At 42.6% G+C, this 16,304-nt stretch overlaps 1 protein-coding gene across 1 annotated transcript in view; it reads right to left on the reverse strand.

The window, feature by feature from the left end:
* pkn2a (protein kinase N2a) overlaps window positions 1-16,304 on the reverse strand; it is a 35,541-nt gene continuing 19,237 nt past the window's right edge. Inside the window, exons 4-22 of the mRNA XM_080543332.1 lie at window positions 15,412-15,541; window positions 14,641-14,786; window positions 13,753-13,966; window positions 13,154-13,339; window positions 12,658-12,767; window positions 11,806-11,949; window positions 11,284-11,359; window positions 10,881-11,037; window positions 10,631-10,775; window positions 7,647-7,789; window positions 7,229-7,298; window positions 7,044-7,135; window positions 6,097-6,273; window positions 4,679-4,741; window positions 3,936-4,012; window positions 3,656-3,798; window positions 3,343-3,450; window positions 1,774-1,854; window positions 1-1,589 (exon numbers count right to left, since the gene is read on the reverse strand). Of these exons, the coding sequence (XP_080399458.1) occupies window positions 1,386-1,589; window positions 1,774-1,854; window positions 3,343-3,450; window positions 3,656-3,798; window positions 3,936-4,012; window positions 4,679-4,741; window positions 6,097-6,273; window positions 7,044-7,135; window positions 7,229-7,298; window positions 7,647-7,789; window positions 10,631-10,775; window positions 10,881-11,037; window positions 11,284-11,359; window positions 11,806-11,949; window positions 12,658-12,767; window positions 13,154-13,339; window positions 13,753-13,966; window positions 14,641-14,786; window positions 15,412-15,541 (2,466 nt within the window). The 3' untranslated portion in view covers window positions 1-1,385. The remainder of the gene's footprint in view (window positions 1,590-1,773; window positions 1,855-3,342; window positions 3,451-3,655; window positions 3,799-3,935; window positions 4,013-4,678; window positions 4,742-6,096; window positions 6,274-7,043; window positions 7,136-7,228; window positions 7,299-7,646; window positions 7,790-10,630; window positions 10,776-10,880; window positions 11,038-11,283; window positions 11,360-11,805; window positions 11,950-12,657; window positions 12,768-13,153; window positions 13,340-13,752; window positions 13,967-14,640; window positions 14,787-15,411; window positions 15,542-16,304) is intronic.

Below are 16,304 nucleotides of genomic sequence, written 5' to 3' on the forward strand. Positions count from 1 at the left end.
CTGGCACTGAACTAGGTTTACTGTTAGTTCATCGTTCATCACTGTTTCCCTAGGCCCACTGTAAGGACTGGGTGAATGGATTTTGGTAGTCAGCTGTACTTGAATCAGTGACTTGGGGGTCAGCCTTTCATTTGACTAAGTCCAACTCCAATCATTGAGGGCAGTAATGTCTACTTACATGTATTGAACCTTGAGCTGAAGTGAATTCAAATAGAAATGCTAGAAGAAATTGATTCTACCCACTTGACCACAACATTGCTAGTCTACAGGGATTGGAGTTGGCATTTTCAGATATATGCCTTTTGATGCTGGGAAGCCCACAGAGCTATAACAGGTTTTTTTAAAATATGATGTGCTCTTTCCAAACAATCATGATTAGTCTAATGGCATTGGTCTGCTGTGATGTAGAACTGTTCATGTTACCATCAACGATTCTGTATACCAAAAACCATATAGGCATAAAAACACCCACATGTCATCTTCCGATATACAGTGAAAGCTCATGTAAAACTAACATGATCACAGAACATGAGGGATAATAGTGTTGTAATATCAAAAGTCGCTTTAACAATGGATGGACTGCTTTTGTTTAATAATCAGCTGTCGAAACAACCTGCTGTTTCCTGGGCCATAATTCTTAACTTCGGACATACATTAGCAGTTAGCTTTGGTAGGTTTTGTCATTGAATTCATGTGACAGAAGCCCACTGATCAGTAACAGGAAAATGTATGGACTCTTGGGGGATTCTGGGGGATTAAGAACAGGATTGAAGAAAGTATTGAGCGGAAAATCTTCCTTGGGTTTCAAGTCACGAAGCAGTAGTAGTCAAGATGTTTGTTGTCTTAAAACCTTAGTTCAGTGATTATGCTTAGAGCACAACATTTTGTAACACATGGCAGACATTATCAACCTTACAGAGATAAAGCCGTTTAGTTATGGCAGAGGGCTCGTCACAAAAATTACAGAGGAATATATTCTGTACAGATCAAAAACAGACAGTGACAATGAATAACATGATTGTGATGTTACCATTTCCTTGACAGAGTTCATATGAAAACATTCTCAGTGGTCAGACAATAGACACAACATTTTGCAGGAGGCATCCCTTCCCTCTTCACTCAGTTTCTCAAGAGCAAATATCTTGTTTTGTTTTTTCCTCTTTTGTTAAAAAAAAAGTTCTTCATTTTGTTAAAAAATAAACTGGGCTTTGTCTTTCAATGGCACAGAGTGCGCTCGAAGGTTAGAAGAGCGACGTTAGACGTTCCCTCTTGACGTTTTTCAAAAGAGGGGAGAGTTTAAAATGTGAGTTGTACAGTCAGCGCTGTGTTGGTTCACAGTGTGTTTGTGGAGAGGGGATGTGTCTGTTTGTGTTGGGAGGAGGGGGCTAACACCAGTCTGCAATATAGTCAAATTCAGAGAACATGTCCTGCTCTTCCCCACTCAGCACCCGTGGCTCTCTAGGCGGGGTCAGGATGGGCGCTTCTGAGGTAAATTCGTCGTCAAAATTGCTGACGTCATTGGAGTCTTGGATGGTCGGCACAAACGGAGGCTTCACCTTCTTGGCCAGTAGTCCATTCCAGTCCATATTCTGGGAGATAAAGGAATAGGAACATTGGTGGAACAAAAGGTTAACCTCTGAGAACAGGCTTGTAATGTCCAGGATAAGAGTTAGTTTTTCGTGAACATTGTGTGGCCTAACTATGTCATTATGACATCATCATCTGTTGGAAGATTACAGTGGCCGTGTTGAAAATATCACAAATGTAACTTACTCTGAAGAACAGATGTTTCTTTACTTCTTCTGCATCTCGCTCTCCCGCCCCCAGACGCCTTTCTGGACTCCTCCTCAAGAGCTACAAGCAAAAGGGTGTAGAGTTAACACTGAAGCTGTCATTCAACGCTACTACTGTTTTTAATAGTGGTCTAAGCTGTTGTTTTGTAATGCAAATAATAACTGTTACATGGTAAGAAGGCATAGGAGGATGCAAATTGGTAAGATGGTAATAGGCTGTAGGCCACACCTGTCATGCCATCTGGCCAAATGGTGGCGCTATACTATATATAGTATTTAAGTATTCCATTGGTGCCTTGTGAAAAAGTGGTGCGATATTACGCCATGGCATAGACCCTGGCATAGACCCTGGCATGGACCCTGGCATAGACCCTGGCATAGACCCTGGCATAGACCCTGCCATAGACCCTGGCATAGACCCTGGCATAGACCCTGGCATAGACCCTGGCATAGACCCTGGCATAGACCCGGGCATAGACCCGGGCATAGACCCTGGCATAGACCCTGGCATAGACCCTGGCATAGACCCTGGCATAGACCCTGGCATAGACCCTGGCATAGACCCGGGCATAGACCCTGGCATAGACCCTGGCATGGACCCTGGCATAGACCCTGGCATAGACCCGGGCATAGACCCTGGCATAGACCCTGGCATAGACCCTGGCATAGACCCTGGCATGGCTGCTGTATATTTGATGTTTAACGGTGCTGCTGTGCATCAGTCTGCCCACCTCTGACCCCCCAAGGTGAAATGTAGTTTCTGCTAGTCTGCTATCTGAAGACGCACCAGACACACCAGAGACAGATAGACATGAATCACTGAGTCCTTTTCCTTAGACCCCTCCTGGCCAATTGTAAACAAAACGGTGTCCTTCCATGACATTACATTTTAGAAAGTGCTTTTCAGGATGAAAACGGCCTTCGACAACTACAGGTTTCACTACAGTTTTTTTTGTTTTTTTTGTTTTTTTTTTCAGATTTTATCCCTTTTTCACCCAATTTGGTAGCCAATTGAACCCAACCTAGCATCCAATTATCCCCTGCCTATTGCGTAGGATCCGCCGCACGACCCCGTGGCCGGCAGTCCCAGAAGAGGCCGCCAGGCAGACTAGCTGACTGGCTCCTCGAGCCCAGCACCGTTATTCCGGCACCCAGGGGGCGGTGTTGCGCGACGGATCCTTGTCCAGAAATACTCCTATACCGCCCTCGGAAGCGGCGGCCCAATATGCCGCTTCCCGTGTGCCTCGGCCATATCTGGATCTGGCGAGCCGGGATACGAACCCCGGCCCCGGTGGGCAGCATGCACTAGTGGCCAGTGCGTAGACCGCTACACCACCGCGGGGCCGCTCACTACAGGTTTAAACATAGTAATTAAGAACCTTTACAAACCATTAGAAATGCTTTAATTTCACACTTGCTTGTAAATATAATGACGAGCAGTTAGGTGTTTTTCCCCCCCCCAAAGAGATCAAACCGAGGATAGGACATTCTCCAGAAGAGATCAAACCAAGGATAGTATTCTAGAATTCTCCAGGGATCCCGAACCCACCCGTCGCATGATCGAGATAGCCTCCGTCGAGAGGAACCTCGGGTAGCGTACTTCATCGTTTACGATGCTGTCGAACACCTCCTCCTCATCGTCACCAGGGAAAGGAGACTGAATGGGAAAACACATACATTCTGTTAACGTTTTTTACCGATGCACTTTCAAATTGTATATGTTCTAGAATCATCTTTTTAAGTACTCACTGACTATTTACTGAACTATGAGCATGATGTGACAAAAACAAAGTCACAGCTGTAAATTATGTGATGAAGGCACTAAAATAATTCAAATTTGGGAACAGATAAGAGCCACTGACCTCCCCGACCAGCATCTCAAAGATGAGGACCCCCAGACCCCACCAGTCCACTGCACGTGTGTATGACGTCTCCGTCAGAACCTCTGGGGCCAGAAACTCTGGCGTGCCACAGAATGTACTGGTGCGGTCCCTGAACCCCATTCCTGATGGAACACACAATTGCAAATCCTAAAGTTATCATGACAAAATAAAAGGTGATACTCACATTAAATATCAAGAGCATTTAATAGAATTTACGATACTTGAAGTCATTTTAGGATTGAGGCTTTAGGTCCATTACCCTCTTTACATAGGCCAAAATCAGCAATCTTAACATAGCCCTCTGTGTCCAAGAGCAGGTTGTCCAGCTTCAGATCTCTGAAAAGTTCAAAATGATAATTACATTTTCACCTCATTATACACAAACACTGTACACTTCATTAGGAACACTATACTAATACTGGGGAGGGTCTCCCTTTGCTCTCAAAACAGACTAATTTCTTCGCCGCATTGATTCCACAAGACTGGAAACATTCCTTTGAGATTTGGGTCCATGATGACATGATTATATCACGCAATCCCTGCGATTCTTCAATGTTTTTTCCAGGTGCACTTTCAAGCTGTGAATCTCCCATTCTACCACATCCCAAAGGTGTACTATTGGATTTAGATCCGGTGACTGGGAAGGCCACTGAATAACTCTGAACTCATAGTCATGTTCATGAAACCAGTTTGAGATTACTTTTGCTTTGTGACATGGTGCATTATCATGCTGGAAGTAGCCATTAGAAGATGGGTACACTGTGGCCATGAAGGAATGCACATGGTCAGCAACAACACTCAAATAGGCTGTGGCATTCAAGCGATGATTGATTGGCATTAACAGACCCAAAGTGCGCCAAGAAAACATTCCCCACACCATTACACCACCTCCACCAGCTTTGACTGTTGAGATGTGTACAGCAGGTGTTCCTAATAAAGTGTTTGGTGAGTGTAAATTGATAGCAGAGCATATCTCTATAGAATGTATGAAGTGGTTCTTACCTGTATACAATCTTATGGTCATGTAAGAACTGCAATCCCAAAACGACACAAGCTGCATAAAATCTATGGAAGGGGAAGAACAACTGATATTAGCTAGGAGGACAGACTACAGCAAGGAATAAACCATTAGAGAATACTTAGTAGGTAAGTAAAACAAGATACTGGTAAGAGAAGATACCTAAGACACCTAGCATTCTGGTAGAACTGATAATAAGGAGCCTCTGAATATGATCTCAGTGCAGCAAAAGTAGGGATGCTCCGATTTATCGGCCACCGATTTAAATCGGCCGATTTCACTCCAAATGACTCGATCGGTGATCGGCAAAAATGGCCGATCGCAAAAACCGATTTTTTTTTATTATTTTTTTTTCTTTCTGGGGAAGACAGATAACTGAACAGAAAACATAGGAGGACGTAACAGTATGTAAACCATGAAGGCCACGTTTATGATGTCTTTTATACAGCCATATCGACTGACTTGGGCTTCAGTTCAGGCCCTAACTGGGTGATAGGCCAGACCTTTACTATGCCATACAAATGGGTCTGCGTTTGCTTGGTGCCTAATGGATCAAAACTTTTGTCTAAAAAGCAAAAAATATGTAGGCTATCCAGTCAGTCGGCCTACAGTTATGTATTTCAAAAAAAATCGGTATCGGTATCGGTTGATCTTGAGGAAAAAAATCGGTGATCGGTATCGGCCCCAAAAATCCAGATCGGAGCATCCCTAAGCAAAAGCTCTGGTAAGCTCACAACGTGAGTAATCATAATATTACAATTACGAGACAAAAACACCTTTTAGTCGGGTCAGTTCAAAAGGAATGGAATAAACTGATAATCCAGCAGTTGAATGAACATGACTTGGAATGTTTAGTAGGGATTACAAACAGAAGAATATTTTTTGGGGAAAACAACCACAAGCATTGAGTTCATCAGTTACAAAACGTTCTCTCCCGTTTCATACCTACTGAACACAACACAAGAGGGCAAGGTGTTGTGTGTGTGTAGTGCTAGTATCAACGTGGACAAAACCAGACTATAAAACACGTAACCCTCAAAGTGTTATTTTTCTATTCAAAGACTTCTGAAATCTACACTATAACAAGCAGGATCACAACAGTATGTCAATCTGAAATGTTAAGTGTTTCGTGAGCTTAGAATGATAAGGTTCTATCTCCGTTTAGGGTAGTTCAGAGATATTGAGCTTTTACATTCCATTATGTTTTGTGAGATGGAACCTTTGTATTTTATTAATTACTAACTCAAAAATGTCAATATTTAAAAAAATAACACCACACATGCATTAATAAACACCTAATGGATCAGATTATGTAAAAAACTAAATTTTGACAAAAATGGAGATAGAACCTTATAATTCTAACGTCAGGGTTTGTCTATTTGCTCTGGGGCTGCTCACTCACATGGCCCTGGGCTCTGAGAAGACGTCAGCGTGGATGTGCATCATCAGGTCTCCCCCGGCGGCGTACTCCATAACAAAGCACACGTGTTCCTTGGTCTGGAAGCATGCAAACAGGTTGACCAGAAACGGGTGGCGCACACTGTTCACCGCCTCAAAGATCCGCTTCTCGCACATCAGGCTGGGAGAGAAAACAGAGACAAAGATGTTAGCTAGAGATACGAGTGAGGCTGTACTTTCCTATTTTTGTTCATTTTATTTGTAGAAAGAGATGATCACAGTAGGAATATACAGCCTGGGTGTTCGACCCCCCCCAACATGTGGACCATGGATAGCAGAGCTAACTGCTGGATCGAGTGAGACACTCTTTACATTGCAAATATAAGAGATGTAAGATCAAGTATTTACTGTATGTGGGCACAGGTAGCAGAGTTGGGATGAACGCCCAGTGTGGTGATGAATAGGATATCTACATAGCTATATCATGTTTTTATATGATATGTATATAGTATATAGTACTCTACGTAGCTAGATCATGTTTCTATAAGATATATATATAGTATATAGTACTCTACGTAGCTAGATCATGTTTCTATATGATATATATAGTATATAGTACTCTATGTAGCTAGATCATGTTTCTATATGATATATATAGTATATAGTACTCTACGTAGCTAGATCATGTTTCTATATGATATATATAGTATATAGTACTCTACGTAGCTATATCAGGTTTTTTCCAATGCCATTGGCAGTCAATTCCTTTTTAACTACAATACATTTGCCCCACACTCTGGTTGTCCAGAGTTTGTTGTTAGGAGACCCATTCACAATGGAATAACAGGCTTTCCTTCTTAATAACGTGTTATGTGAACAAACAAGTTATACATCCAAGTATAAGCTGTTCTGCTAGGCATCCTAATGCACATGCACAGTTTGAGCCCTTACCTGTCCACCTCGTCACGAGCCACAATGTCTCCTTTCTTCAAGGCTTTGATGGCAAACATTTCCCCTGTGCTTTTATACTCCGCTAACAATACCTGTGGAAGAGCCATTTTAGAGAGGTTAGGTTGAATTTCAAAACAGCCAATTTCTTTAGAGGGAGCTTTAAAAATATAGAGTTGGGTATGTACCTTTCCAAAATGACCACGTCCAAGAACTGCCACACATTTGAAGTCTTTGAGACTAAATTGTTCTTCTTCCCTGAAACATTATTATATCAGCCACAATTAGAATATACATCATGACGAAGTAACAATGAGACAAACTCTAGGCTTGACAGGGAAAATAATAATGATAATAATAATAATAATAATAATACATTTTATTTATGGGCGCCTTTCAAGGCTCTCAAGAACACCTTACAAGACAAAACAGTTAAAGATAATTAAAGCTTGAAGTTTAAAAATATGCCCTCTCATGGTAACTAACTGGGAACAACATCAATAATATAGCTAGAAGGATGCATCAGAATGCATCAGAATAAAATCTGTCTAACAAAAAGGTCTAACATGTTTGGAGGTCACATATGGTCATGTGGTCTTCCTTTACCTTATCTCTGTGTCGTCCTTCTGAATTGCAGTGAGTTCTAGGTCTGGTGGCTGGATCTCTGGATGCTCTACCACACCGTCCAGTTCTGACTTCACTGCCAGGCTGTTCCTTTTGTTCAGGAAGTCAAACGACGCCAGAGCATCCTGCAGAGTGGGCACAAACACTTCAGGAGGAGGGGACACACACTTCAGACTCCACTGTCAATGGCAGTGGCTATAATATTCACTCTTTGACAATGCGTGACGTTAGAATTATAAGGTTCTAAAATTGAGTTTTTTACATAAATCTTAGGTGTTTATTAATGCCTGTGTGGTGTTATTTTTTAAAATGTTGACATTTTTGAGTTAGTAATTGATAAAATACAAAGGTTCCATCTCACAAAACATAATGGAATGTAAAAACTTTGACGCTCAATATCTCTGAACTGCCCTAAACGGAGATAGAACCTTATCATTCTAAACGGAGATAGAACCTTATCATTCTAAACGGAGATAGAACCTTCTCATTCTAAACGGAGATAGAACCTTATCATTCTAAACGGAGATAGAACCTTATCATCCTAAACGGAGATAGAACCTTATCATTCTAAACGGAGATAGAACCTTATCATTCTAAACGGAGATAGAACCTTATCATTCTAAACGGAGATAGAACCTTATCATTCTAAACGGAGATAGAACCTTATCATTCTAAACAGGAGATAGAACCTTATCATTCTAAACGGAGATGGAACCTTATCATTCTAAACGGAGATAGAACCTTATCATTCTAAACGGAGATAGAACCTTATCATTCTAAACGGAGATAGAACCTTATCATTCTAAACGGAGATAGAACCTTATCATTCTAAACGGAGATAGAACCTTATCATTCTAAACGGAGATAGAACCTTATCATTCTAAACGGAGATAGAACCTTATCATTCTAAACGGAGATAGAACCTTATCATTCTAAACGGAGATAGAACCTTATCATTCTAAACGGAGATAGAACCTTATCATTCTAAACGGAGATAGAACCTTATCATTCTAAACGGGGATAGAACCTTAGCATTCTAAACGGAGATAGAACCTTATCATTCTAAACGGAGATAGAACCTTATCATTCTAAACGGAGATAGAACCTTCTCATTCTAAACGGAGATAGAACCTTATCATTCTAAACGGAGATAGAACCTTATCATTCTAAACGGAGATAGAACCTTATCATTCTAAACGGAGATAGAACCTTATCATTCTAAACGGAGATAGAACCTTATCATTCTAAACGGAGATAGAACCTTATCATTCTAAACGGAGATAGAACCTTATCATTCTAAACGGAGATAGAACCTTATCATTCTAAACGGAGATAGAACCATATCATTCTAAACGGAGATAGAACCTTATCATTCTAAACGGAGATAGAACCTTATCATTCTAAACGGAGATAGAACCATATCAAAACGGAGATAGAACCTTATCATTCTAAACGGAGATAGAACCTTATCATTCTAAACGGAGATAGAACCTTATCATTCTAAACGGAGATAGAACCTTATCATTCTAAACGGAGATAGAACCTTATCGTTCTAAACGGAGATAGAACCTTATCATTCTAAACGGAGATAGAACCTTATCATTCTAAACGGAGATAGAACCTTATCATTCTAAACGGAGATAGAACCTTCTCATTCTAAACGGAGATAGAACCTTATCATTCTAAACGGAGATAGAACCTTATCATTCTAAACGGAGATAGAACCTTCTCATTCTAAACGGAGATAGAACCTTCTCATTCTAAACTCACGAATGGCATGAGATGATGTGCATGCTAACAAGCGAGTGTTATCCTGGGTTCATTCAGCATCATTATTTTGGGGTAATTCATGTAACGGCGTGGCTAATGTAGTAGTGGCAGGAGCAACAAAAATCTCCCCAGATCATTAAAAGGCAGGAAATTAGGCATCAGTTTAGGGTTGGGCGGTAATAGCAATGGTATCCGTTTCAATACTGTCATAAAAAAAAAATCTGCAGCGCAATGTGCACATAATAAACACCGTAACCCTATAACGCCGCACACATCCTATGTGATGTGTTTTCAGGGCTTTTTTTGTTTGACCTCAAAATGGGTGAAAAGTTAAACGCAGTACCGCGTAAATCCACCGGATGGCAGGTAAGATACCTATTCTGCCATCTAATTGCATACAACATGCTTATGAGGATTGGGGTGCGCATTTTCATGATGCAATGTGATTTAAAAAATAAAAATAAATACTAAACAAGCCCAGAACGTTGTCCGTCCCCCATCTTTGCTATTTTAGCAACGGTTAAGGTAAGAATATTACATTTCTTACTGATATCCAACATGAGTATCTAGTTGTTTGAAGCAAAGATCATAATTATTGTATATTTCATGATGTATTTTATAGTAAAAATTGCGTCAGAAAGTGCGTATCAAATGTGGTACTGCAGGTATTTAGGTCCCAGGTCCTATGTTAACCCATTCATGAAAATTAAATTTAAAAAAATAATGTTTCTAAAGGTTCAATATAGTCCAAATTGCCAGAATTCAAAAAATGAAAATGTTCCTGCATTATTTCATGGTTTTTAGGCGTTATAGGGTTAAGAGTGTTTGTCCAGCACCACTGTCTGTGTGGTTGAAGTCCGCTATGAAAGTGATGACAGAACGTTTTGTAAACAATGTAATTTGTCAAATAAACAACCTAATATGACTAACTATTTAGAAGCGATCATAATGACGTGTCACATGACGTTATAATTTGCTGGAACAAACTCTTCAACTGAGATTGTGATTAGCATAACCATTGTCATTGCAAATGTACTTCCTCTTCCTTTCAACAAAGGCCATGACAACTCTATCCAGTAGTGACAGACAAGTCTTGGACAATAAATTGTGCCTCATGTTCACAACAAGATCATTTCCCGCTATCTCTCATGCCGATGGTGACCCATGACTTCACCTGCACTTCCTCTATCAAGTACCTCCATAGTAACCTCCGTTCGCACCTGCACTTCCTCCTTATCGGGCAGTTGAGACAGCGGTTCTCTGGTGTCATCAGGTACAGGGTAGTGCTTGGGTCCTGGGGTGGGCTCTTTGTCAAAGTCCAGCTTGGTCACCAATGTGTCACTGGAAGGGACAGTGTCACATCATAATGTGAGAGTGAGTAATGCATGCTGGTCTGTGTGTGTGTGTGACAAAGTGAGAAATTGTGTATTTCTTTCGTTAGCCTACCTGGTGGGTGTTGGTGACCCCGGCAGGCTGCTAGGCCCAGTCTCGGGCACCTGAGGGCTGAAGGAGTTGGTGCTGACTGTGGGTATGGCTCTTCTGACGAGCCGGCCCCAGGTGGCAATGTTGATGTTCATTTGAGGAGCACGCAAGAAGGTCTTGCCTGAGAGAGGAAGAGGGTACGCTGGGTCAGTGACATTCTAACCTCCTTAACACACATTCTCTTAATCCTCATCACACCCCGAGAGGGCATGACCTTATGGACAGTGCTTAACATGAACGTACAAGTCATGACTTCAGACTTTTTCTGTGAAAGTACTGACTTTATTATTGGATATCCCACTGAGGTTGGAACTGGATATCAGTTTGGGTGGGACCCCTTTTAGTCTTTTCTCAGACTAAGACTCACCTTGTTGCTTGGAGAAGATCTTCTTCTGCCTTTGCAGTTTGGGTCGTCGCTCAATGACAGGGTTGAAAAATGTCACCTGAACAAAAAACACGATAGTGACGATGTATACAAGAAACATACAGGATTATTGTTTACTGATGATACAGTACATGTATTGTCAGTAGGGTTGGGCCAGTGGAAGGTATTACTGGTAGCATACGGTGTACAAGCTTACATAATTCCCATCACACAGTCCATAACATTATTTTGCCAATACACAACATGTTTATTAATAAATAAATAAATTAATGAATAAATTGGCATATGCTAAGTGGGAGGAATTATCAGTGACACTGTGGAAGAGTTTGGGCCTGCTACAGTAGCCAGAGAGAGAGGAAAAAAAACTAACAAAACCTACATTTGTGCAAGAATCACAGAATTCAGATTTATTTTTTTACACCACCACTACCGGTGTAGCAGGTTTTTTGGCGGGAAGGTATACCGGTTTCAGAATTCTGATACCGGTCCCGTGTGGCATCATACCTCAGCGAACAGGGTTCCCTGGGGCTCTAGGTAGAGGCACATCCCATGGCGCTGGTTATCCAGGAAGTCCTCCAGTCGCAGGAACTTCACTGCGCAGAGGGAGCGCCAGTCTCGCCAGTACACAGAGATCTCCAGCTCTCGAGACTGCAGGTCAAACACACACAGTCAAGGTCAAGCACCGACCAAGTCAATCACACGCCCACACACTTTCAAAAGTTGAAAAGACACACAGGACATGTAAAACTGACCAAAGAACTATGTATATTAGGCTGATGCTAGTCTCTCAACGACAGACTCAGAGCGCTCTGCACACTCCGGCACGTTCAACACTTGTCTGTCAAACGTAGCTTGTTCAATTGTTACTGAGCAGTCAGAAGTGGGTGGGATGTTGGTGCTCAAAATGAAATTACCGACAGGTCGTCGCACCGTCAGATCAAGCGAACACCCCCGTTTTTTTTAATGTAAAACTTGTTGGACATCTCTATTGCTAACTTCTATCTAACCAGCTAGCTTCCATAAACAAGTCTAGGATGTAAATGACAAGCAACAGCATGGGCTGAGGGAGGAGCTCTCTCGGGCTCAATAGAGTTTAGAACAATAGAAGTTTCATCTTTCATGTTTGAGGAAGATGGAATCACATTAGGTCTCTGCCTCAGAATGCCAATATAAGGAATAACAGGTGTTTGTCGGAGATAAAATGGCCTGTGAAAAGAGGCAAGGATGATGAGAATACTGTCCTAGCGCTACCACGTTTCTTTGTCTTAATCGTCATTTGTTACCATAGTAATTAGTTGAATATGAGTGAGTGAATGTGCATGTGAAATGTGACACAAACGCATGTTCGTTCCATACTCTGTCCAGCTCCAGTGTGAACTTCTGGTCCCAGGACTGGTTGCTGACAGGCCTCCAGGTGGTCTGTCCCACTACTGTGTTGTCAAGCTTCAGTACTGCACTGATCTCATCTGGAGAAACACAACAACAATGAACATTCATTCTGTTCTGATTCATTACCTGGACAACCAACACCAACACCCCCTGTGCCACTTCTTCCATATATCGTGAGCTTAGAAGTATAAGGTTCTATCTCCGTTTAGGGCAGTTCAGAGATATTGAGCGTCAAAGTTCTTACATTCCATTATGTTTTGTGAGATGGAACCTTTGTATTCTATGAATGACTAACTCAAAAATGGCAACATTTTAAAAATAACACCACACAGGCATTAATAAACACCTAACGGATCAGATTATGTAAAAAAACTCAATTTTGACAAAAATGGAGATAGAACCTTATAATTCTAACGTCACGAAATTCCACCACAGCCCATACTCTCAGAAGAGTCGGACTCACTGGACAAGTCTTCGCTCTTGGAGAGGTTCCGCGCGCTGGCGCCCCGGTTCCGATTCCCCCGGCTCATGAAGGAGGAGCGGGTCTCGCTGGGACTCCAGCCGGGCAGCGGCACCGGACCGGCTTTGGAGCGACCCGGAATGTTCTCCAGCAGGTCCTGACAGCCCATGAGCCTGACCTCTAACGTGCCTGTGTAAACCAGATCAAAAACACAGAAGATTTATTTATATATATTATATCATATTATTTTATTATATAAAGGCTATATAATACAGAAATATGACATGTAAATACTGTATATGTAGAGTATTCTGACAAATTGTAGCAAGCAATTTTACTTGGCTAGGACATTTTGCAAGGCCCTCCTCCATCATACCTAACTGCCCAAATGATCTGGGTAGAAAAACGTATGGCGTCGCTAAAGACGACAAGTCCCTGCGAGACTAGGCAAGAGGTAGAGTGGGGGTATTGGGTGAGAAGAGAGGGGCGCAGACAGTGGCATAGTATTTGAGGGAAGAGAGGGGCGCAGTGGCATAGTATTTGAGGAAAGAGAGGGGCGCAGTGGCATAGTATTTGAGAGAAAGAGAGATTTTTTTTCCTGCCTGTGAGAGCGGCAGGCTTGGCGACAGTGCTGTACTGGTTCTGGGTGGAGATGAGGCTGGAGCGCGGGCTGAGGGCCGGGGCGGCCATGAGAGACAACTCCTCCACGATGCCGCTGCTGCGAGGGTGGTTCTTGGGCAGTTCGCTGAGCCTCTGCTCCAAAGAGAACTTCAGCAGATCCAGCTTCTGACTGGACTCGTTGAAGCGGGCCTGGGCCTGGAGGGGAGAACACACAACAAGCATGGGGGGGGGGGGGGGGGGGACAGGTCTTCGGTCAATCTAGTCCTCCTGTCATTTCCAAGAGATGAAATTAAATTCAAAGAGACTGAAGGGGAAGACACAAGGCGTGAGCTTAGAATGATAAGGTTCTAGAATCTCCGTTTAGGGCAGTTCAGAGATATTGAGCGTCAACGTTTTTACATTCCATTATGTTTTGTGAGATGGAACCTTTGTATTTTTATGATTACTAACTCAAAAATGTCAACATTTTAAAAAGATAACACCACACAGGCATTAATAAACACCTAATGGATCAGATTATGTAAAAAAACTAAATTTTGACAAAAATGGAGATAGAACCGTATAATTCTAACGTCACGAAGGGCTGCAGTCCGATCAACCTTTGCAGTCTACCCTTCTCCCCCAAAGTGAAAAAGTTTCCTTCACTCCCCTTCATGCATCTAAACGTATTGGGATTTGTAGCAGTTTCCAGCATATTACTTATATCAGTCGTTTCCTTTTAAATCCACAAGGGGGAGTAAATAAGTGCACACTGTGGGAAGAAGGGTAGAGAATCATGATTAAGACATTCATTTAGCGTGTCCTGCTTTGTGGTTCTTGCAAGAAAGGGATCAGGCTGGCTCACTGTTTATATGGTGGACCGTCCGTACCTCTGAGTGAGCCCTCTTCTCTGTGACCTTGCCAGAGCCTAGAAGCTTCATGACGTTCTTGGCGCCTTCCGACACGGCAGACTCGATTCTAGCGTGATGACACAGCTCCTCCACCCGCAGGTCCAACGGGCTGATGATGGGCTTGGCTGGAAAAAGAGGACCCAGGTTAGGAGATGTACATGTCCCGCATCACCTACAAAATCCTCCTCCTCACCTACAAATCCCTTCACGCCTGCGCCCCCCAGTACCTAACTGACCTCCTCCCCCAGCATACCCATTCCCGGAACCTGCGGTCCGCTGACATGGGCCTGTTGTCCACCCCCCGCACCAACCTACGGACCTTTGGGGACAGAGCCTTCAGCGTGGCCGCACCTACCCTCTGGAACTCCCTCCCCACAGTGATCCGCAACGCCCCCACCCTGGACTCCTTCAAACCAGCCCTCAAAACTCATCTGTTCTCCAAGGCCTTTGGCCCCTAGTCATTGTTTCAGTTTTGCTTTGTTTGTTTTCTGTTTTGTCTGTCCGATCATTCCCCTGTAAAGCGTCCTTGGGCTTTTTGAAAGGCGCTATATAAATTAAAGTTATTATTATTATTATGTGTGCAAGCTATGGGGGTACCACAGGCCAGGAGAAGGCACATCCTCACCTCAGCCTCACCAGACGGATGAACGGCCTTTGTTTTGCAAATACTTTTTCTTCTATTACTACATTATAGCAGAAATGTCTCTTTTCGTAAAAAGCAGGGTACCAAAGTATGTGTGTGTAGCTCACCCATGACATCGTTGTTATCAAAGCTCAACTCGCTGGCCTGGCTGGCTTTGAGGATCTGCATCCTGATGAACTCGATCTTTGTCTTGCTGTCCTGGAGCATAGATTGAGCAGTTTGCAGCAATTTCCGATCCTGTGGAACAAACAAATTATATACCGTTACTAATAGTCATAAAACATAAGTGATCGCATTTATAGAGCATGGTACCCATACAGAAGTCCATCAGCCTTTATGGGTAAAAGGAACACAGAACACCTGATGTTAAATCCTCCTCATAGTTGAGTGCGTGTGTGTGTGCGAGGTGCGTGTGTGTGTGCGAGGACTGAAAACATTCGTCCTCGTCAATTCATGACCTTAATTGGAAAGAAAACTGTGAATAACCACATGGAAAAAGCTCTTCACTGGAGATCAAAGTAAAATGTGATTGTGTGTGTGTGATGTTATTATCGCTGATCCTCGAGCATACAATAGCCAGTGGAGTAAACTAACTTGACTCCACCCAGAATTCCTTTGGCTGTCTGACCGACCGACCACGCTGTGGCAGCGTTGCGAACAGGAAAGGCTTCCGTCTGACAGGCATTTCCTGGTTGACATCATCATCAGCTCCTGCTATTTCCCACAGGAAGGTGACTCTCTCTAGGCTCGCAGGCAAAAAGAGCACTGACCCTGACCAACATTCCACACCTTGGCTAATATCATACAGCTATAGAGTAGAGTCTACTAATAGCTATGCAATGGCTTATATTAGCATGGGGGTCATTATCCCCCATACTGTAGCTAGTGGTGCAGAAATTTGGGCACCCCTGGTTTAAATGTCTGTTACAATTAATCTCCAAGTGGTTGAAAGCAAACCTGAACACTAAATGCTACAAAGTTAAACATGACACATTTCTGC

This window comes from Nansenia antarctica (genome assembly GCF_963989245.1).
Source record: "Nansenia antarctica genome assembly, chromosome: 12".
Taxonomy (NCBI): Eukaryota; Metazoa; Chordata; class Actinopteri; order Argentiniformes; family Microstomatidae; genus Nansenia; species Nansenia antarctica.